At 39.1% G+C, this 22345-nt stretch overlaps 1 protein-coding gene across 5 annotated transcripts in view; it reads right to left on the bottom strand.

Annotated features, from left to right (window-relative positions):
• Positions 1–22345, bottom strand: part of TPRG1 (tumor protein p63 regulated 1) — a 330716-nt gene that overhangs the window by 85754 nt on the left and 222617 nt on the right. For all 5 annotated transcript variants that reach the window (XM_013982282.2, XM_013982280.2, XM_013982278.2 and 2 more), the window contains 2 exons: positions 18919–19149; positions 9446–9537 (listed from right to left, as the gene is read on the bottom strand). In XM_013982282.2, coding sequence (XP_013837736.1) covers positions 9446–9537; positions 18919–19140 — 314 coding nt within the window. In that variant the 5' untranslated portion in view covers positions 19141–19149. The remainder of the gene's footprint in view (positions 1–9445; positions 9538–18918; positions 19150–22345) is intronic.

The following is a 22345-nucleotide window of genomic DNA, read 5'->3' as shown; positions in this document are numbered from 1 at the left end:
TCCTTCTAATTAGACTCTACAACATAAGATGTGATTGACCTTAGCCCATCAGCAGCATCTACCATTCCCTACAGGTATCTGACTCTTTTGGTTGATTCTGGGAAAAGACTAAATAAAGTCAAATGGACAACACAAGGCCAGAAAGATCTGGAGAGGAAAAGAGGAAAAGGTCTCTGAACTTGCCCAACAAATCTCTGTCCTCCTCTGGGCAAACAATAGACAATCAACAAAGAAACCAGACATAGGCACAAAGATCATTTAACCAATTTAAACCATGGTGATCTCTGTGTTAGGAGATGAAAAATCACAAAAGGTAGCAAGAACAGAGCAAGGAGGTGACAACTAGGCTGGGAGAGAGGTCCCGTGAAGTCAAGCCCTTCTGTGACCCTTAATAAGTGGTTGCCCTTAGACAGGTCATTTAATTTCTGGGTTTCTTCATCCATAAAATAAAGACAATAACTCCTTTTTGCCTTCTCCCAGGAGTCTTTTTCAGGGTCAAATGTGAGGGCAGGTGTGAAAGTGAATACAGGCACTGCTGCTTTGGGGATTAGTGTAATCCAGAGGCACCTGTGCCTGGAAAATGGTTCCCAGGCTCCTGTGTCTCAGTGTTGCTTTGCTCACAGGACATCTTTCTTTTCATTTAAACATCAAGGATAGCTCTTTCTTTCAGGAAGTCATTCTAAATTAAGCAGAGATGCCCTGCACACTTCCACTTACCCCACCAAGCCCAAGAGGCAGAATCCTGAGCTTGTCAATCGGTTTAAAGTCAGATAAGGGGCACCCATGAAATCTGGGCACAAGAGCAAAAGAACCATTTTAGCAACAGTCAAGGCAGCATAATGCATTGGAGCCCCATCTCTGCTACTTTAGAGCTGTGTGACTCTTCTGAGCCTCTATTTCCTCATCTGCAAACTGGAGGTAATATTTCCTACCTTGGACATTTGCTACGAGGGCTGAATTAAATGATAACCAACAAGTTTCTGCTGTGTAGCACAGGGAACTATATTCAATATCCTGTGATAAACCATAAATGAAAAGAATATGAAAAGAATATCTATGTATAACTAAGTCACTTTGCTGCACAGCAGAAATTAACACAACATTGTAAATCAACCACACTTCAGTAAACTGTTTTTTTAAAAAAAGTGAATAAAATTTTTAAATCAAATAAAAAGGTAAAAAAGATTGAATTATATGAAGAAGAATACTTTTAAAACTATAAATTTCTATAGAAATATGACCTACTTTTTATGCAAAAATGGGAGAATGCCCTATATTTTTTCATTTCTCTTTCCAGTTGTGGAGTGTTACTCTGGCCTACTGGTAAATAACCCTTACTTAGTGCTTCAATTTTAAAGGAATAATATAAACTTTTACATTTGTGTAGTCATTGACAGGTTAAAAGTAATTGTCCAATACATTACAAAACTACATGATATCTGAGAAAAGTGCAATGAAAAACCTAAGAAAAATGCCATTTAGAGATCATCAAAATTATACACATTATATCAATAAAATGGCAAGTGAATGGGAAGCACTTAACATAATATTTGGTACAATTTAAGTGCTCACTAAATGTTATATATTAATATTATAACAATCTTTGACAAAAATGCATGGGGAAAAGTTGGAATGATATATACCAAAAATTAACAGTAGCTGTGCTTCTCTCAAGAGCAGGGACTATCTAATGGACTGAAGAATGTATTAAGACAAATTCAGTAATTTTTTAAAAAATGGAAAAGTCTAATCAAGTTCATCCAGCTACCCTGACAATAAGTTGCAGAGCCAGGAATCAACCCCAAGTCTACTGACTTCAAATTCAGGACTCTTTCTATGTCACCAGGCTGCTTCCTCAACTTCACTTTCACTCCACTGTTTATATGGTCAACAGAGATAGCTGGATTTCAACAAAGTCTGAGGATAAAAACCCAGGTGGGCTTAGGGAGAGACAGGCTATGCAACATGTTGTATTTTCCATTGAGATGAAGAGCAAGAGTTACTTGATCCCAGCCACTAAAGGCCAGTCTTCTCGTTCAGGACTAAGAGGAATAAGCACAGCAACCCCCACCACCACTTCACACTAATGTCTGTGGAGGGAAGATCCTATCTCCTCCCGCCTCCTTAACCACTGCAGACAAAGACATCTTGAGTACATTCAACTGAAGAGCCACTTCATTGCCATCATATCGCACTTTTGGAGACTCCACAGAGTGTCAAGATGTTCTCCTTGGTGCTGGCTTAATGGACCACTTCTAACAGGGTACACACTATTTATTTATAGTCCTTTCCCAGAAGGGCCAGGAAAGACAGTGAGAGAAGGAGAGAAAGTTGAGATAAACATCATCCTGTCTTCATAGCAGAGAGGCTGGGCTGGGATAGAGTCTTGGGTCTAACTGGAATTTCCTTACGGTATTCTTTTTTGTTATTATTAAAGTGTAATTGATTTACAATGCTGTGCCAATTTCTGCTGTATAGCAAAGTGACTCAGTCATACATATATATACATTCTCTTATATTGTCATCCAACATGGTTCATCCCAAGAAACTGGATATAGTTCTCCTCAGGGTATTCTTTTTTTTTTTTTTTTTTTTCTTTTTTTTCTTTTTGTCTTTTTGTCTTTTTGTTGTTGTTGCTATTTCTTGGGCCGCTCCTGCGGCATATGGAGGTTCCCAGGCTAGGGGTCGAATCGGAGCTGTAGCCACCAGCCTACGCCAGAGCCACAGCAACATGGGATCCGAGCCGCGTCTGCAACCTACACCACAGCTCACGGCAACGCCGGATCATTAACCCACTGAGCAAGCGCAGGGACCGAACCCGCAACCTCATGGTTCCTAGTCGGATTCGTTAACCACTGCACCACGATGGGAACTCCTCCTCAGGGTATTCTTAATGGTTTCAGCTAACTGGGATCTCAATGGAGTTGACTGCATCTCTCCAGTTCTCCTTTTGGTCTCTCTGTCCATTCTTCTCTTATTCTCCACCCAAGTGCCTTCAAACTCATTTTCTAATTTTGCTGAATAATATTTGTGTATAAATGTAGAACTTTGCAGAGAAGCTCATTTGAACAAATTTGAGTGATATCCCTTGGAAAATGCCTTGACTGACTTAATTTCATGCCCTTAGCATCTATAGAGGGCAAGGCTATACAAATATGTCAGGATTACTGTCTCTTTTGAAAATGACTAAGGGAGATGACATTAGGACCATCTTTACCATAGATGGTACCACCATCTATTAACAACTATCTATCAACACCACCATGAAGAGGCTCTATGGAAACCTCAGACACATTTTTCCCCAAAACTATATTCAACAAGTTCTATAAAAAGGAAATGACAAGACTGTTGGGAGGATTAAGTGATACTGTGTGCCCAAAGTGTCTTATCCAGTGTTTGGCATATGGTGGTTTCACAATAAAGTAGAGTTACCATGTCTTTCTAAACCTGGGACAGTGGCACAGAAAACTCATCAGTTTGCCAGGTTATAGCCCAAGCATGGCCCTAAACTCTCTCCTCACAGATGATTAAACACAAAGACCCACAAAGGCCAGCTATGTCAGTTATCAGTTTATTGCTCCTCAGTTCCTAATGCATACTTCAATATATACTCTGTGTTAAACAACAGAATTCCTTTAAGCATGTCTGCCTTCCAGTGTGCACCATGTTATGCTTTCGCAATAAAGAGCATTAGAGAGATAGAAAGGAAGTGGTTTTTTGTAATTTCTGGCTTGGGCTGGGGGTCAGCAGTGCAGGTATGAGAGCAGCCAATGGCCTCTGCCCCAGCCAGAATGCAGACCCTCTGCAGGCTTGCAGCCTCTGCTTGGCAGTAATCTTTCCTCAGCCACTTTCATCCATGCATCAGTGAAAAAGTGACATTTTGCTGAATTGGATAATAGTTTTTGAATGCTGGAATGATATTTCCTCAATGTTTTAGTGCTGTGACACTGTCACAGCCACACACATAACACATTTTTAAACTTTTTATTGTTGAAGTATAGTTGTTTTACAGTGTTAGTGTCAGGTGCACAGCAAAGTGATTCAGATAGATAGATAGATAGATAGATAGATAGATAGATAGATAGATAGATAGATAGATGTAGATAGGTAATTTTCCACTATATGTTATTACAAAATATGGTTCCCTGTGCTATAGGTTGGTTATCTATTTTACACACACACATATGTGTGTGTGTGTGTGTGTGTGTGTGTGTGTATCAACCCCAAACTCCTAATTCATCCCTCCTTCCCCTTCCTCTTTGGTAACCATAAGTTTATTTTCTAGTTCTGTGGATCTATTTCTGTTTTGTATATAAGTTCATTTGTATCATTTGGTTTTTAGATTACACATATAAGGGCTATTATATGATATTTGCCTTTCTCTGTCTGGTTCATTTAGTATGATAGTATCTAGGTCCATCCATGTTGCTATAAATGGCATTATTTCATTCATTTTTATGGCTGAGTAATATGTATATACATATGCATCACATCTTTAACGATTCCTCTGTCAATGGACATTTAGACTGCTTCCATGTTTTGATTATTGCGAACATTGAGGGTGCATGTATTAAAGTTTTCTCCAGATATATGCCCAGGAGTGGGATTATAGGATTGTATGATAACTCTACTTCTGGTTTCTTTTTTTTTCTTTTTAAGGAGACTCCATACTGTTCTCCATGACATATCTTTAAACAATCCTCATTGTTAACATACCCCCATTAGGTATAGACAATGAACAAAAGAATAAATCAAACTCTGATCTCCAAGGTTTTCTTACTTCCATGATGTAATTGCTTCCACCAGGGCCAATTCCAAGCCACCGACAGGACACAGGACATCGGTGTGTGTGTAGTTGGTAAGAGATGAGCAGGAGCACACGGTCATGTATTATTCCCACCATGCAAATAGAATAGGCAAGAGTGTATGTAACAGCAAAAGGAGCCAAAATCATCAGAAGATGGGGACTTTTTATTTTTTTTTCTTTTTGGGGCCACACCTGCGCATATGGATGTTCCCAGGCTACAGGTTGAATCAGAGCTATACCTGCTGGCCAAGGCTGCAGCCACAGCTGTGAGAGATCAGAGCCATGTCTACGACCTACACCACAGCTCACAGCAACGCCAGATCCTTAACCCACTGAGTGAGGCAATTTACTTGGCATGAAACTAATTTAATTTAGCATACTATAATAATTTGTGAAACTATATAATTTAAACAATTTAACAATTGGCTCTCAAAATTCATGAAATTAGACCATTCCCCTCTTATTAGCCAGAGTGAAGCTCTGGCATGCCACTGAACCAGACCCTCACTGATGTTGCCCAAGTATCAGATTTGTCAGCTAGCCACCCACCTATTCCTTTATCCTCCACATTTCAAACACATACAGGCCACAAACCCTCATCCACAGTTCCAAATTCAGAAAAGCTCTGAAAACCACAGCCAGGGCACAAACTCACTTTGCAATAAAACTAGATCTGGACCAGCATGAAGCCATTTATTCTAATATCATGTTTCCCTGCAAAAAAAAATATTAATATGTTTGATTATGGAGGGCTGCCCCAGACCTCCATTTGGGACATAAATAAAATACACATTGTGTTACATTTATAAAATCTGAAAAACTCTCAACTAATTCATGAGGTCCCAAGGGTTTTGGACAAGGGATTTTGGAATTTCAGTGATTTTTGTAAAATAGAAATAGCTTCACATTTTCTCACCCATCCATACCTCTCTGTCACCTAAGGGATAGAATTAAAGTTCTTAAACATGATACACAAGGCCCATGAGCACTTTTCAAGCTTCCCCTCAACAGTTCCCACCTTGCTCTTCCATATCAAACTACATCTAGGAGTCTGACCGCACATGACTAAAGATGGAGCTGGGCTCATTAGTCATCCCACATCTATGCCTTACATCCTATGGGAAAGAATTGGAATCCAGCTAATGCAGGGGTGTGGTCCATATTTTTTGCTCTATCACTTATGTGATATTCATCTGGCCACTTCACCTTCTCTTCCTCACTTGCCATCTGTAAAGTGGGAATCCTAAAACCAGCAAGGATATAGGGAGTATAAAGTAAGTTCATGACCGTGAAGATAGTTTGTAATTTGCTGAATACGCCATCAATAGGGTTTTTACTATTCATCATTCTGAAACTGGAATACTGATTTGAAAACATACTTTCTTCACTTTTTTTTTTAAATTAAAGTATAGTTGATTTACAAAGTTGTGAAAACAGACTTTCTTTCAATCATTGGATGACCAGCCTGGGATTTCTCATCTCCTCAAAAGGAGCTGAATGCTGACATAAAGCCCAGTCATTTCTGTCATATACAAAAGTGTTATGTAGAGTTCTCTTGTGGCACAGTAAGCTAAGGATCTGGCATTATCATTGCCATGGGTCAGGTCTCTGTTGTGATGTGGGTTTAGTCCCTGGCTTGGGAACATCCACAGGCCATATGTGTAGCCAAAAAAAAAAAAAAAGTGTTATGCTTGAAAAGAGTTTTGGCAAGGTTGGGGAAATTGGTCTGTATTACAGCCCCTATAACTCATAAGAATGGGTGGGTTTTATTCCATTAGAAAGAAGAGGAAAGGGGACAAAAGGATCCTCAGGCTCTCACCTTTCTGTGGCCCTGTGTGTGCTTGTTTTGCTTAGTTTTGTCACTGTTATTTTGGAGGTTTTGTTTTTTGTTTGATTGTTTTTACTGTTGTTTTTTGCCTTTCCCTACATTGCTGCCCTACAAACAAACAAACAGAAAATTTAAGTGCAAAAGCATGGATTGGGAGTTTGGGATTGGTATATGCACACTATTGTATTTGGAAAGGATGGTCAATGGGGACCTGCTGTATAGCCCAGGGAACCCAGAATTCTGTGATAAACCATACGGCAAAGAATCTGAAAAAGAATGGATATGTGTATGTGTATAACTGAATCAGTTTTCTGTACAGCAGAAATTAACTTGACATTGTGAGACAGCTATACTTCAATGAAATTCTTAACAATGAAAAAAAAAATACCACAACAATAAAACCTATATGCATGCTCCTCCTTTGACAAACAGCTTCCTAGCTTCTACTTGAACAGTTGCAGTGACTGGGAGCCTATTCATTTAGTCCAGATGTCTGAACCATCGTTATAACTGGCAGCCCTTTCCCTTACACGAAGGCAGTATGAACTAGCTATAGGATTAACAGGCAAAGAAAAGAAACCAGGAAATTCTTACTATGGTAGAAATGACTGGAATCAGATCTGTTCTTGAAAATAGCTTTTGATGAAGGGCTTGGGGAAGAAAAGTAAAGGAAGTTTGGCAGAGAGGATGACCAAAAAAGAACATAAAAATCCTATAATTTAAAGGGGATAAATGGGTTCCAATGTGCAAAGGAAGCAAGTCTTACAGAAAATAAGCAAATATAATTACTTGAAATTCTATATGCACAGGATACATACTGTTTTATTGTCCTTAATATAGATGAGTGCCACAAAACAAAAGAGAAATAGAAAACCAGTTGCCGGAGAGTCATTACCAATTCTTTGAGCGTCCTATTAAGTTCAGAGCTAAGAACAAAACTTGGGTCTTTGGGGCAAAGCTTTTCATATTTATCTGAAAATTGCTGGTTTTAGCAATCACCCTCATGGATGTTAAATCAAGCACACAATTATAGTGCTAAGCCTCCATGCAGATCACACAAGCAGATTTATCTTTTGACAATTGATATCTTCAGGCCATTATAATCACTGAACAAAAACATTGAAACAAACAAAAGGCCAAGTCAAATTTCTATACAAATAAAACAAAACAAAACATGCACCATTAAAGAAATTAAGGATTCTATTATTTGAGAGTTCAAAAACAGCCACCAATGGATTTTGAAAGACCACATTTGTCCAATCCTTCTTATAAATGAAATCCATTGTAAAAGCAAAATAGGTAAGTGTTTACTTCTGATGTAACCTTCAGAATTTAAGTAGACATGTATCCTAATCAAGGCAGAGTTTTCATCTGCACAAGTCATATTTTACTCTGTAGATGGGAGGTGAAGTGTGGAGAATAAAATGTAGCTTGGCAAAGTGAATAAATGAAAAGGCTTTTCATTAAAGGTAACCCAGAGATGACAGAGGTAGAGATGGATATGATAGAAATAAAGATAGAGGCTACCAAAAAAAAGCTTTTTACCAAGAGTCAATACTTGAGAATGGAGGAAGGATAGTAATATCCACTGAAAATCCACTCTGTGCTGGGGACTTTGCTAAGAATTTTACAATGTTTTTTTTTAGTCTTCATAACAAATCTTCAGGTATATAGCATTATCTTCAATTTATAGATGAAGCCATAAATGCTCAGAAGTTGTCAGGTTGGTTGTCAAAAGTTGATTTTAATTTAATTCTTAGAACGCATTTGAAAAAATAATGTAATACAGTGCTGAGACAGACTCACAATTTATTTGGTCCTGCATTCAATTGATTGAGGGATTTGTTCTGCTCTCTGAATGGTGGAATAGTTCAGTGTTGTCTTCCTAAAATTTACTCAAAGAAGAAGTCCCTCCCAGAAGTATAGAAATTTCTGGGCTTTTCTGCTAGAACTTTTGATGACCTTATACCTAAGAAAACTTCTGAACCAATTAAGTGTCTGAAACAGAGTTCTAATTGCATTTTCCATTTAATATTTTGAATGCTGCGGAAGAAAAGAGGTGCCTCTTACCCTTATTATGTGCATATTTTACTTATTATTGTAAAGATCGTGGCATTCCTAATAGTCACTGGGTGGTGAAGAAAAGGTCACACAGACACTAGAGTTTCAGTGTAGGACAGAAAGGTAACCATCTTCATGGTGCCTTTTGCAATGAAAACCCTGGTAGCTAAGCTAAGCCATGAGGGTGAATGGAGTAGTTATTTACGTGACAAGGACTTCAGTGTTAGATTTGGTTTTTATCCTAACTCTGGACAGGTGGCCTATCTTCTCTACCTGTGTGATTTCTCTAGTTTTGTTGCTCATGTTATTGTATGTAAGATAAACTTCACGCTGTACATATTGGCCTCATTCATCTTCTTTCCTAACTTTTCTTTCCACAGAACCCAGAGTAGGATGCTTAGTAGCCTGAGATAGTTGGAAAGAGAGTGCTTACAAGAGACAGAGATTGGAACTGGGGAGTTAGGAGGCTAATGCAATAGTCCTTGAGAAAATGATGTGGGCCTGACCTAATGTAGTCATAGTGATGGTTGAATAGAGCAACTAGCCTGGGAAACAGTGGCAGGGGTCAAACCTGGTCATATCGTCAGCTATGGCACACCACGAAGCTTTGCTCTCCAACTGGATATGTCAATTAATTATCTTACACAGTATCCAAGAGAAATTCTTCCATATGACCGTCTCCTATTCTATTATGTTGTCAAGGAAAATACTAGACTTCCACTGCCCTTCAGTTAGTTTTAAATACTCACTCTGTCAAGAGCCAGAAGCCTTGAATTGTCTCTCCAGAAGTCTTGGCTATGTGGCCTTTCAAGTCTTCCATGGCAGTCTCAATGGTGCCCGGCTGAGTGGGAAAAAGAAAATACCTAGTTGAGAGAAGACGAAGTCAGTCCTCCTTGTGCTCATGATTAGTTATCATATCCCTGCAGCTCCTCCACAAAGCTGACCAGGAAAAATCATTCTTGGATTTTCCTATTTGTCATAGGCACTGCCTGCCGGAGAGCTTACTCTTGAACTCTGGTATTTAGTAAGCTGCTCTCCTTGGGTGGGACAAAAGTGATCCAAGTCTTATGAGACTGACTTACTCATAATTTCTCATAGAAATGAAGACAGCCATTTTCAGAGGACCAGTTATTCTGATAAACAAATGTAAACGGAACTTTTCTTTCTTCAAAGAGTACATGGCAATAACATACAGAAGAGAAACCTTCTTCCAATGTTCTGACTATAATTTTAGCTGGCTCTGGGAAGTAAACCATTGTGGTTTCTTTATCTCTCTTTTTTCACCCTTCTCCAAATAGGTATTCCTACGATGTGCCTACATAGTAGCTTAAAAATGGGTTAACCCTATCTTAATAATAAATCCATAGGTCTTCTAGCTCAGTGAGTCTTAAACTTCAGTACACATCAGAATCACCTGAAGTGTGTTTTAAAACACAGGTTTCTGGGCACAGTCCCTAGAGTTTCTGATTCAGTAGTTCTGAGGAAGGTCTGAGAATATGCATTTATAATAAGTTCCCAGGGAATGCTGTAGGTGTGGAACTCTAATGTGAGAACCACTATTCTCTAGACAATCACTCTCAGCTTTGGCTACCTATTAGAATCACCAGGAGAGCTTTGAAAAATCCTAATGCCCAGGCTGTATACCTGCCCAATTCCATCAGATACTAAGTGGATGGGGCCCACATAACAGTACATCTGGATTTTTTAAAAGCATCCCAGATTACTCCAATGTGTAGCAGCTCATAGCTTACATATTATAAGCCATTTTATTTTTTAGGTGTGGAAACAAGGGTCTGTGTAAGGAAGAAATTCATCACATTCACTCAGCTAACAAATGGCAGACAAGACAGGAAACCCAGACATTCCATGTCCAGGCCTACAACACAGTTCTGGCCTCATGCCCAACACTGGGACAAGGATGTTGCAAGTTCTCATATAGTCTCTCTACAATAGGGCTTTATGCTACACACCTAATCTTCCATAAATATTAATATTCCTAATCCTCCTAGCCTGAGACCTTTCTCTCCCAAAACAAAATGGAATATCAGCAGAGCTAGGACCCATTCAAATATCTTCCTCCCACAGAGAAAAGGTGGTTGTAGGATTTTGGTTTACTTGTTTTCTCAGTCAATGATAAAAGGCTTTGAAAGATGTTGGCCACAGAGTCCACTGGTTAAGAAAAATCTCACAAGAGTTCACATGTGAAGTATAGAAAAGGGATGGAGCTGCCTCAGATGAGGAGGTGGCAAAAAGTACAGAATTTACTGACTTAGCTCTCCCCTCCCCTTCGATTAACTCCACACAGCCCATGTCATGTAGGAAATGGACAGGACAACTACATAGAGTCGAGTGACCTGGGTTCATGTTCCGGATCTATCATGAATACAGTCTGTGACCCACAGACAATTATTTGACTTTCCTCAGCCTCCATTTCTTTATCTACAAGACAACTCATTAGACGGAACCAAAGCCTCTAAGCCAAGCTAATGATCAAAACCTCCTGGAACATCTTTAAGAAAATATGATCACAGCCTTTATACCAAGAGATTCTGATGTCTCAATTTTTAAAAGTTTCCCATAGAATTGAATAGTCAGCCAGTGGACTGATTGATTTCTGATTCTATTGTCATCCTCTGCTGCTGGTTAAAGGGTTGTCAGAAAGCTGATAGAGCACCCCATGCCTGCTGAAACCCAAGGGTCATGAAATCAGCAAGCTCTGGGACCTTAATCAAGTACACCTTGAGCTCCCACTGATAATGAGGTTATGCCAACATGACTGGTTTCAAATGATCCTGCTGGTAGGACTGAAGTACCCTGCAGGGAAATTTCCTATGATTCCATGACAACTGTCCCAACACCCTTCCTCAGCTCCCTGTGACACAGCCTGACTCGATCAGTCCTACCGGTCAGAGTTCTCAAAAAAAAAAATCATACTTTCTTTGATGACTCATCATGGCTATATTTCTTATATCTCTTCCTGTGTTCACATCATTTCTGCCTCAAGCTAATATAGCTTGGTAGTGAAATGAATGCTTTTCAGATGAAAAGAATTATATGCAGAGTTGGAGAATAATGAAATAATTCTAAAATAAGCATTTCGTTGAATGCTTTTATACCAGGCATTTTTCCAAAAATATGTGAAGATGAATTTTAAAAAATGGAGAATTTTTCCAAACCTAACGTCTTCCCTATGGGAAGCAATTGGCAAAATCTATCAAAGTGATCTATCTTTCGATACACACATTCCATTTCTGTGAAGTTATACTATACATACCCTTGTATATGCACAAAATGACATATATATAAAGTGTCCCTTGCAGTCTTGTTTGTGGCTAGCAAAAATTCGGAAATCAAGCAAATGTCTATCAATAGCAGACTTGTTAGATATATTATGTGACATATCCATGCAATGAAATATGATAAATATGTAAAAACAATGAACATGTTAATATGGAAAGATTTCAAAATATATTAAGTGAAAGAAAACATGCTCAGAAGAAAGGGTAAATATGCCACATTTTTGTGTGAAAAAAAGGAGAATGGATAAAGAAAAAGTATCTATTTGTACATTCCTAAAGTCACTCAAGAAGGATGCATAGAAAATAGTAACAGTGGGAGTTCCCATCATGACTCAGTGGTTAATGAATCCGACTAGGAACCATGAGGTTATGGGTTCGATCCCTGGCCTTGTTCAGTGGGTTAGGGATCCGGCATTGGCATGAGCTGTGGTGTAAGTTGCCGATGCAGCTCGGATCCCCACTTTGCTGTGGCTGTGGCATAGGCTGGTGGCTACAGCTCTGATTGGACCCCTAGCCTGAGAACCTCCATATGCCACAGGAGTGGCCCGAGAAATGGCAAAAAGACAAAAAAAAAAAGAAAATAGTAACAGTGGTACTCTAAAGGTAGGGAACCTGATGAATGGTGATGGTGTAGAGAGGGGTTTTCCTGCACATGTTTTCAGGAATTAAATGTTAACAATACAGTGTATTCTGGGAGTTCTCATTGTGGCTCAGTAGGTTAAGAACTTGACTAGTATCCATGAGGATGTGGGTTCAATCCTTGGCCTCACTCAGTGGGTTAAAGGATCTGGTGTTGCTATGAGCTGTGGTGTAGGTCACAGATGTAGCTCAGATCCCACATTGCTGTGGCTGTGGCGTAAGCCAGCAGCTGCAGCTCTGATTCAAATCCCTAGCTTGGGAACTTTCACATGCCATAGGTATGGCCCTGAAAAGCAAAAATAAATAAATAAATAAATAAATAAAGTGTATTCTTTACAGAATGGTTCGGAAGTCTCTGGAGTTCTATCTGTGTGCTCACTGCCTGTGTTCTTACCTTCAGCAAAAGCATCAATCAAGCCTTTAAGGAACAGTTATGCATTCTATCCTGAAAGAATATTTTACTCTCCTCCATGTGTTATTATTGGTTACTATAATAAATTAACTTCAGCCATTTAGTGTCAAAAATGAAATAGAGTGTGTGAACACTTTGACTTGGGTCCAGGACAAGGTTTTAAATCTCAGCCTTTCCATTTGCTGTGAGACTCATAATAAGTCACCTTGTCACCCCATGCATCAGTTTACTCATTTGTTAGGTAGCAAAAATGACATTAACTATAACACAGCTGTCAGGAAATGCCAAAATCTCTTGGTAATGCTGAATCATGAGAGACTTTATTATCATTCTTCTTGTTAGTATTAAATAGAAGGGAAATCTTTGTACCAGGATTTGGGAATCAAATGGTTACCGCAATGGAGCAATTAGCTCTGAGCCTCTTCACAGCCTAAGACTAATAGGACAGGATGATGGAATGTGCTCATCATCCGATAAAAAGAAAGCTTCTCAAGAGAGCACACATGGATTGCTAATTCTAAATTTTAAGAAAAAATCATTAGGGGGATCCTTATCTATAAGTCACTAAATAGGATAATGGGCAATATCATCTCTAAGAATCTAGCAGTAAATATTTTCAGTCAAAACAAATGTACTGAGGAAATTTCAAAGACATATGTATTTGTTTCCTCATGTTTCCTGGAGCTAGCCTAGCCCGGGGCCAGCTGTCACACAAACAATATTCCTGTCTGCTGCTAATATTTTCCCATGTTCTGGGAAAGGTTTCTTGACTCCCCTCCTTACACTAAAATCTTTTGATTGACAGTGAGAGGAGGGGGCAGGATAAAAATAATGCTCCTAGGGACTCACACACAATATGATTTCTTTCATGGATGTCAGCACGTCCAGACAGGGTTTGCTCTGTGGCAAATGCATAAGGTAAGAAAACCAGCTCTAAAGTGGATGTGATTTGTAAAGCCCAGGCAAATGTGTTGCTCCCTGAAAAGGAAGGAAATGCATCTTATTTCATTATCGCTAAGTGTCTGCCCTCAGATAGAAACATCAACTTCATTACAATCTCCAAAAGGTGTTAGTGTGAGGAAGGGAGTCAAGAAACCTTCTGCCCCCAGTGAGATAGATGATTTCTGAGCCAGAAAGCAGCTCACACACCCAGTAACAATACAACTAGTATATTTAGTCATTCCCAATTCGAGAGCAAGACATGGGGAACCCTATAGTAAGAGAAAAGGGAAAAGGAGAGAGTATGAAAGCCAAATTAGTGTCATGAAAGCAATGACATCTCTCCACACAATGGGAAGTCCCAAACCTGCTTATTAAAGTCTCGTTGCTCACAATAGAACACAGGCTATAAAAAGGCCACGGGGAACCATTAATTAAATATTAAAAGATCAAATAGTTTTAGTCCCATTAGTTTGTATGTAATTTACATTCTCAAGTATAAATTTAGAGATAATTCCCCATCTCTAATCGCTTTCAACTTTCTGATAAGGTATCTGCAAATATAGATTCCTACAGGGAGTTTAAATATATCTTTCCCCATGCAGATCGAGTATTGTTCCTTTCATAAGTTGCTTTTGAATATCACTCCACACAACTAAAGTGATTATCATAATATACCTCGAGTTATTAGCCTTGAGGGGTACTTTTGTTGAGAGAAGGCAGTAGGCCATTTTTAGACATGTCTAAGCAATAATAACAGATGAACAAAAATAGGAGGAAAAGGTTATCCAAGCAGACTGATAGCAAGGGGTTCAGACCTTCATTACTGTGACTTTTCATTCATTGTCCAAGGTCAGAGGCAGTGGATGGTGGTGGAAAGTGCCAGGAATCTTGGGTTTCAGGGCTGCCTTGGCCCCTAAGTTGCTGGTTGCCTTTGGACAAGTCACATCTCTTTTGCATGTCCCAGGCATGGGATTAGCTATTCTCTGAGGTCTGTCCTGGCTCTGAACAAGAATGTTTCTAAGCTCTATTGGAAGACCAAAGTTGCAGGAAATAAAGTATAGGCTGGGAGCCTGAGGGGAGGAAGCAACAATCCAGAGAGACCCATGAAGAATGCAAAAGGCTTAAGGGAACAGATTCACTTCTTTTATAACCTGGTGTATAGAGATGTTACCTAAAGCATGATCTTATGATGCTAAAAATGCCTCTTGTTTGTCCCAAATTGATTTATTCTTCCATATTCATTATGTTTTCACATATTCAGCTTGAAATTCATCTCATTGGTCCTCCTTATTATAGCATTGGACGTGCACTCCTGGAAGATGAGAACTGTGTGTTCTCCTGTCTCAATAAACTAAGGCAAAATATCCTTCCCAGATTAAAAGATATGAACAAGAAACAGCCTAAATATTCAGCAAAACTTAAATAAAGTATAGTACATCTCTGTAGCAGGATATTATAGAGTGATGAAAATGATTTTTCAGACATGTAGTTATTGACATAAGACCAATTTGACATGTAATGCTATTTTTGCACAATAAAATGTATATGTAAGGGAAAAAAAAGGGAAGAAAAGAAATGCACCAAAATGTATAAAAGCACATTTATATATTTTGGCTAACTTCAAGCTGTGGGTTTATGGTGATTTTATCTTGCTTATCCACATTTTCTTTTTTTTTTTTTTCCAATAAACAGCTTCTTGTGAAATTACTTTAAAACTTTTAACAAAATGCCTGGCCAAGGAATTTCTCCATTCAGTCACTTACTGCTCTTCTGAATTTGCAACATGTATTCTTTAAATTCTTACACTATAAATTGATTTTTTTTAATTACTGCATAGGATCACAGAACTATGAGTGGGAATTGGGAAACACTGGCTCAAACCCTAGCTTTGCTACTTACTAGCCTCTTGGGCAAGTCAGTGCTCACTAACTTCCCTCTCTGAGTGAGCAACTTCCACTCTCTGGGCATTAGCTGCCTCTGAAAATGAGACCATTGACTAGCAACTTGGCGTTTATAAAGTGTGGTCTGTGGACAGAAATTATGAGTATTGCCAGAGAGTTTATATAAATGCAGAATTCAAGGCCTTAACCCAGATCTGCTGAATTCAGCAAGTGTTTCAACAAGCTCTCCAGGTGATCTGTCTGCAGGACAAAGCCTGAGAACCACTAAGCAAGATTATCTGTAGATCTCATTTTAGTTCCAAGAAATGATACCTTCTGATGAATGTTTCATAGATCTGAGTCATTCAGAGTCTTGGCCTTATCTAATTATCCCTTGAGAAAATGAGTTAGCTTCCTTCATTTGAACGTCTTTCCTACTACAGAGCCCAGAGGTCATGGTGAGGTCATGGGCACCTTACAATGCCAGACCAACAAAAATAGGGCAGTTTCAGTTGAGCCAACAATTGTATTTTCATTATCCTCATATGCATTAAAGCACATTCATTGTATTACATACTCAAAAATAAATCATCATATTTTGCCTCCTTATCTGAAGAAAAGTGAGTGCTGCCTGCCTTACAGCTATCTCCTAAAAGTCCTAGGGTCTACCTTAGATTCACTGATAACATTAGACGAAGCTTTTCCTTCCCAAGCTTTTGAGAACTTAAAGTTGGTTTATATATACCTGATAGAGAAGACGTTCTTCACATGAATCAAGATCAATCATTGAAAATCTTTACAAAGGGGCCATAAGTTCAATTGCACATTATGGTAAAAAGAGCACTGGACTTAGGAACAGAAGATACAGATTCTAGCTACTGCTCTTCCACTAATATTTTATGACCTAGGTCACTCCACTTCCCTGAAACTTCAGTACATTTACCGTTAAAGTGAGAGTGATAAGCCCTCCCCTGACTACTTCACAGTGCTGCTCCAGGGGACTGGAGCCACACAAATAAGCTACGTAGAGCCACACAAATAAATGCATCATGTAAATAAATACACACATTCATATATCCTGTTGTAGCTTTAGACTGTGTCAATTTAGCTAAGCTGGAAGGACATTTTCTAGAATTCCCTCTCCCATCTGCTTCCAAATTCAGTTTGGCCACAAGAGATATTTGTGTCAGATTCGAAAGGAAGAAATGAAACATCAGTCATGTTCCTTGCTGGAGATCAGGGCAGGCCAAAAGGCCTGACATAGCTCAGGTTCATAGCTGCCGATCTCCTGATTCACTTGTTGGCATGGAGATGAGGGCAGCCCCTGGACCTATAGCTGCTTGTGTTACAGTCAGACTTCCTCCCTCAGATCCTCCTTCCCCCAGGTGGGGTAAGTGCAGCTCAATGGAGAAGAGCACCACCTTCTCCAAAAGACTCACACTTGCAAGTTCAGACTTGGTGGGAGAGGGACCATGTTCCATTTTTCCTTCATAAGTGCCACTCAAGCATAAGGAATTCTAGTCTGTCCATGCAGATTCCGTTTTTCCCCTATTCCCTATTCCTACTTCCCTGTTGGCTATAGGCCAATCGGTTGACCTCTAGCCACTTCGGACCCATCATCAGATGCAAAGACAATGGCTTCATACAAACTTCTCAGGCAACTGTCAGTTGCACCAGCTTCCAGTGATAAATCCCTTATTCTGTATCACTCATCACTGTTCATCTCTCATCAAATCCTCACAGATACACCATCACTATCAAAGATAAGGACACTTCAGAGGATGCTTTTATTTCCTTCACAGCTGTATCTTACAACTTAACTTTGCATATTCAATGAAGTTTATACACTTTGGAAAGCAAGACATTTGCTCTACACATGCAAAAACACACAAACACATACACACATAGTTTAGAATTACCAAAGCTCTTTGTACCTACATCACTGAATATAGTTAATATGGGTATATACCTTCAAAACATACACACACATTGAGTCTCTTTAGTTAAAAATGTATCTTAATGGAAGATATATTTTAAAAGCTAATGCATCAGGCTTTATTAGTTAAAGCATTGTCAATAGACTCAAACTCTTGGCCACCACTTACTCAGGAGATTAGGTTGAAAGACAAACTTCAACAAAGAGATGTTCAATGTTCAATACTTGAAAAATCAGGTGGTTTCTGTTGCCACAGTGCATGGTCTGCAATTTTGCCCCCAACTGATTGTTGCCTATGAGCTCACTGCTACTACATTGACAAGAAAGTTGAAGGGTCAGAAAGGAGATCTGTAAGTAGTAAGGAGAGTTCAAGACAGAGAAGTTTCTAGAAACCAAGGAAGCACTTTCTGCTTGGTCCAAATATGAGAAGTTCAAAATATTTTTAACATCTAGATATACACACCCCATCCTCATCACACATCTGTCCATCTTCATAGGGAAGAAGCTCAGCTCCAGACTACAGCTACAGGCTTGGGGTAAAGTGCCTGCCCGCACTCTATAATACAAGCATGCCCACCTAGACCCTTGAGGTTTGGCTCATTCTCAGCAACCCTTTCCACTGTATCATCCATGTCTTTTTCAAACGTAAAACAAGTACCCACTGTGGGATCATAGCTTTATATTCTAGCTAGTCTGATTCTCTCTTCATAGAACACTAAGATCAAGTTTAGGAGGATTACAGGACTAAGGAGTCAAAGACCCATGGAGACTGGAGGACCTGCTTCTCACACACCCATCCATCTATGGAATATGTATGTATAGATAGATAGATAGATGGGTCACTATGCTCTATAGCAGAAATTGACACAATGCTGTAAATCAATTATACTCTAATAAAAAAATAATATTAAATCTAATGAACACTAAAAATGTTAGACCCTTCTCTGAAATTCAGATCCTTCACCTATAACATGGAGATAAGTTATTGTGACTATTACATGAGCTAACAAATGTGAAAATAGTTGTTGTAACGTGTGGTACATGGAAGGATATTAGGATTTTAAGGAGAAGTCTGATGTAGTATTTAAGAATACGAATGATTTTATAATTTTACCCACGTAACGAAGTACTTCCTTGAGCTATAAGGCCGGTGATAAGGATTGGGGCAGAGTGATGATTCAGTCATGCTTGGCAACCTGGATATCTGCCTTGGACCTGAGAGCGTGTCTGGGTCCTCCTCCTTTGCAGACAGGTGATCAGTCTCAAAGGCTTGATCATCTCCCTCTTGTTTCAGAGACACAGGCTGGAATCCTTCAAAACTCCCAATTGTTGACATTTCTTCAGCCTGAAACAAAGGAAGAAACAATCTTCTCATCAGAAAAAAAAAAAAAAAAAAGCACCTGTGTCCTAGGTATGGCAAAACAGTTGACAATGAACAAATGATATTCCTGAAACTGACAAACCCACCACATATAAATTAAACAGAGGTACTAATGGCTGCAGTTCACTAACACAGACTCCACAATCCTCTGGGGACATTTACCAGGAAAAAGAAGCAGAGATGCTCCAGACAGTTAAAAGGAATCTGCAAAGTTCCATTTCTCCCATCTTTAATCCCAGGGAACAAGAAGCTGAACCGGGGAACAGCAGAATTAAATCATTATCAGACAATTTCTCTTCAAGTTTTCATAGCATTTTTGCGTGAAAACCTATCAGCGCAAAAGCTTATATAAGAATCAAAAGTGATAAAAATGCATCTTTCTGTATACTTCTTGGGTAGTGATAGGGCACAAAAGAACTTAGAACTGAGCATATTTTTAACAGCAAAATTGCAATTCTAAAACTGTATCCTCAAGGACAAATTGTACAACATGGGGAATATAGCCAATATTGTATAACTATAAATGGAATATGAACTTTAAAAAATGTGAATCACTATATTGTACACCTGTAACTTATATAATATTGTACATCAATTATAGTTCAATAAAAATTAATTAAAATAAATTGAAAAATTTAAATGTATGTGAAAAAAATAGTTTAGACAAATACCCAAAGACACATAGATAGAAGGTTGTACATTGCAACATTGTTTCTAATAGCAGAAAAAATACATAACTTTATATCTAATGGCAAAACATTCTGTATTACAGTAACATTAGACACTCTCACCACCTTGTATCTAATATCAAAAACTATATAGTGAAACTAAGTATTCATCAGTAAGGGATTGTCTAAATAAGACCCAAGGGTGAATGCCATGTAATCATCATAAATATGAGATGATTTTATATATATATATATATTTTTTTCACCATGGAATGATGTCCAAAATATATTATTAATGTAAAAATGTTATAAATTAGTATGAATGATGTTATTAGCATTTTAAAATGTTTATTTATTTATTTATTTACTTTTGCTTTTTTTCTTTAGGGCTGCACCAGCAGCATATGGAAGTTCCCAGGCTAGGGGTCTAATTAGACCTACAGCTGCCAGCTTATGCCACTGCCACAGCAACACCAGATCCGAGCCATGTCTGCTGCACCTACACCACTGCTCACAGCAACGCTGGATTCTTAACCCACAGAGTGAGGCCAAGGATCGAACCCTCAACCTCTTGCTTCCTAGTCAGATTTGTTTCCTCTGCGCCAAGACAGGAACCCCTAACATTTTTTTAAAATAATTCAGAAAGAAGGATAGAAGGAAGGAAGGAATGGAGGGAGGAAGGGAGGGAAGAAGAGAGGAGGGAGGGAATAAATAATACCTAAACTTATATATGTATGCATATATATGGTAGGACAGAGGTTAGAAAAAAATCTGAAAAAAGTAAGATAAAATATTAACAAAGATTATCTCTGACAAACTAGTGGTTACCAGTGGGGAGAGGGAAGAAGCGAGGGGCAATATAGGGATAGGGGATTAAGAGGCACAAACTTCTATGTATAGAATAAATATGCTGCAAGGATATATTATAAAACATAAGGAATATAGCCAATATTCCGTAATAACCATAAATGGAATATAACCTTTAAAAATTGCAAATCAGGAGTTCCCGTAGTGGCGCAGTGGTTAACAAATCCGACTAGGAACCATGAGGTTGCGGGTTCGATCCCTGCCCTTGCTCAGTGGGTTAACGATCCGGCGTTGCCGTGAGCTGTGGTGTAGGTTGCAGACGCGGCTCGGATCCCGCGTTGCTGTGGCTCTGGCGTAGGCTGGTGGCTACAGCTCCGATTCAACCCCTAGCCTGGGAATCTCCATATGCCGCAGGAGCGGCCCAAGAAATAGCAACAACAACAACAACAACAAAAAGACAAAAAAAAAAAAAAAAATTGCAAATCACTGTTTTGCATACCTGAAACATAATACCATTCATCAACTATACCTCAATAAAGAAAACAATGATTACCTCTGTATATAGGGTTACAGGTGATTTTTGTTTTCTGTTTTCTAAGTCTCTGGATGCTTACAAGAGCTCTATCTGACTTAAAATAAATAGAAACACAATAGATTTATTTACATTTTGTAAAGATAAAGTGACCCAAAACAAAATAGAAGGCACATGCTGGCCTAGTAAAAGTGGCCTCAATCAAGTGGCCATTTTCAAGCTGAGGCTACGTAGTTGTGGCTAAGGTGTGCACACTACCAGTGCCACCAGGTAGGAGGCTCCAATTCAGCATCATCACATGACTGCCATCTTATTCTCAGGGCAGCTTCAGTGTTCTTAATCAGACAAATTCCAGTTCCTTGGTTTTTGTGCAACACCAGAATGTGAGAAACAACCCCTATCCAAAGACAGTTTACATGATTGAAATTGGGGATAATTAGAGTATTCAAGAGAGGTAAAAATAGTAGGAGCATGTAATTTATTGCCTAACCCTGGACACTTTTGAGTATGAAAAGGGTGGTATTAACAGTTGTGCCAGGGAGTTCCCATTGTGGCGCAATGGAAATGAATCTAACTAGTATCCATGAGATTGTGGGTTCAATCCCTGGCCTCGCTCAGTGGGTTAAGGATCCGGCATTGCCTTGAGCTGTGGTGTAGGTCACAGACACAGCTCAGATCCCATGTTGCTATTGCTGTGGTGTAGGCCAGCAGCTGTAGCTCCAATTCAACCCCTAGCCTGGGAAATTCCACGTGCCATGAGTGTGGCCCTAAAAAAGTAAAAAAAAAAAAAATTGTGCCAGGAGTAAACTGGCATTGTCTTGGGCAAATGTGGACATATACAGAGTCTCCCTGAGGAGCTTTCTGGAGGAGAAAACACAGCTGGTTAGGGGACTCATGAATGAAAAGCCCTCTGCCAGATTACATTGAGGTTGTCTCCTCTGATTCTCCCAGCATTCCTAGGAAGATGATTTCATCTCCATCTCCCTGGGGATCCCAGAGTTGGTGGGGCCCTCCCTCACAGGGCACACTTGGATAGTAGTGACAGCAGCTAGTCTCCCACTAAGGAATCCCAACCACGGCTTGAGTCCAATATGCCCACCATGCTTCAAGCTCTTAAAACAGGAAGAGCTTTGCCAAGTGTTCAGATAATTTG

This window comes from Sus scrofa, chromosome 13 (assembly GCF_000003025.6).
Source record: "Sus scrofa isolate TJ Tabasco breed Duroc chromosome 13, Sscrofa11.1, whole genome shotgun sequence".
Lineage (NCBI taxonomy): Eukaryota > Metazoa > Chordata > Mammalia > Artiodactyla > Suidae > Sus > Sus scrofa.
The sequence above is the reverse complement of the archived record's forward strand: the minus strand, read 5'-3'. Positions and strand labels throughout refer to the sequence as shown.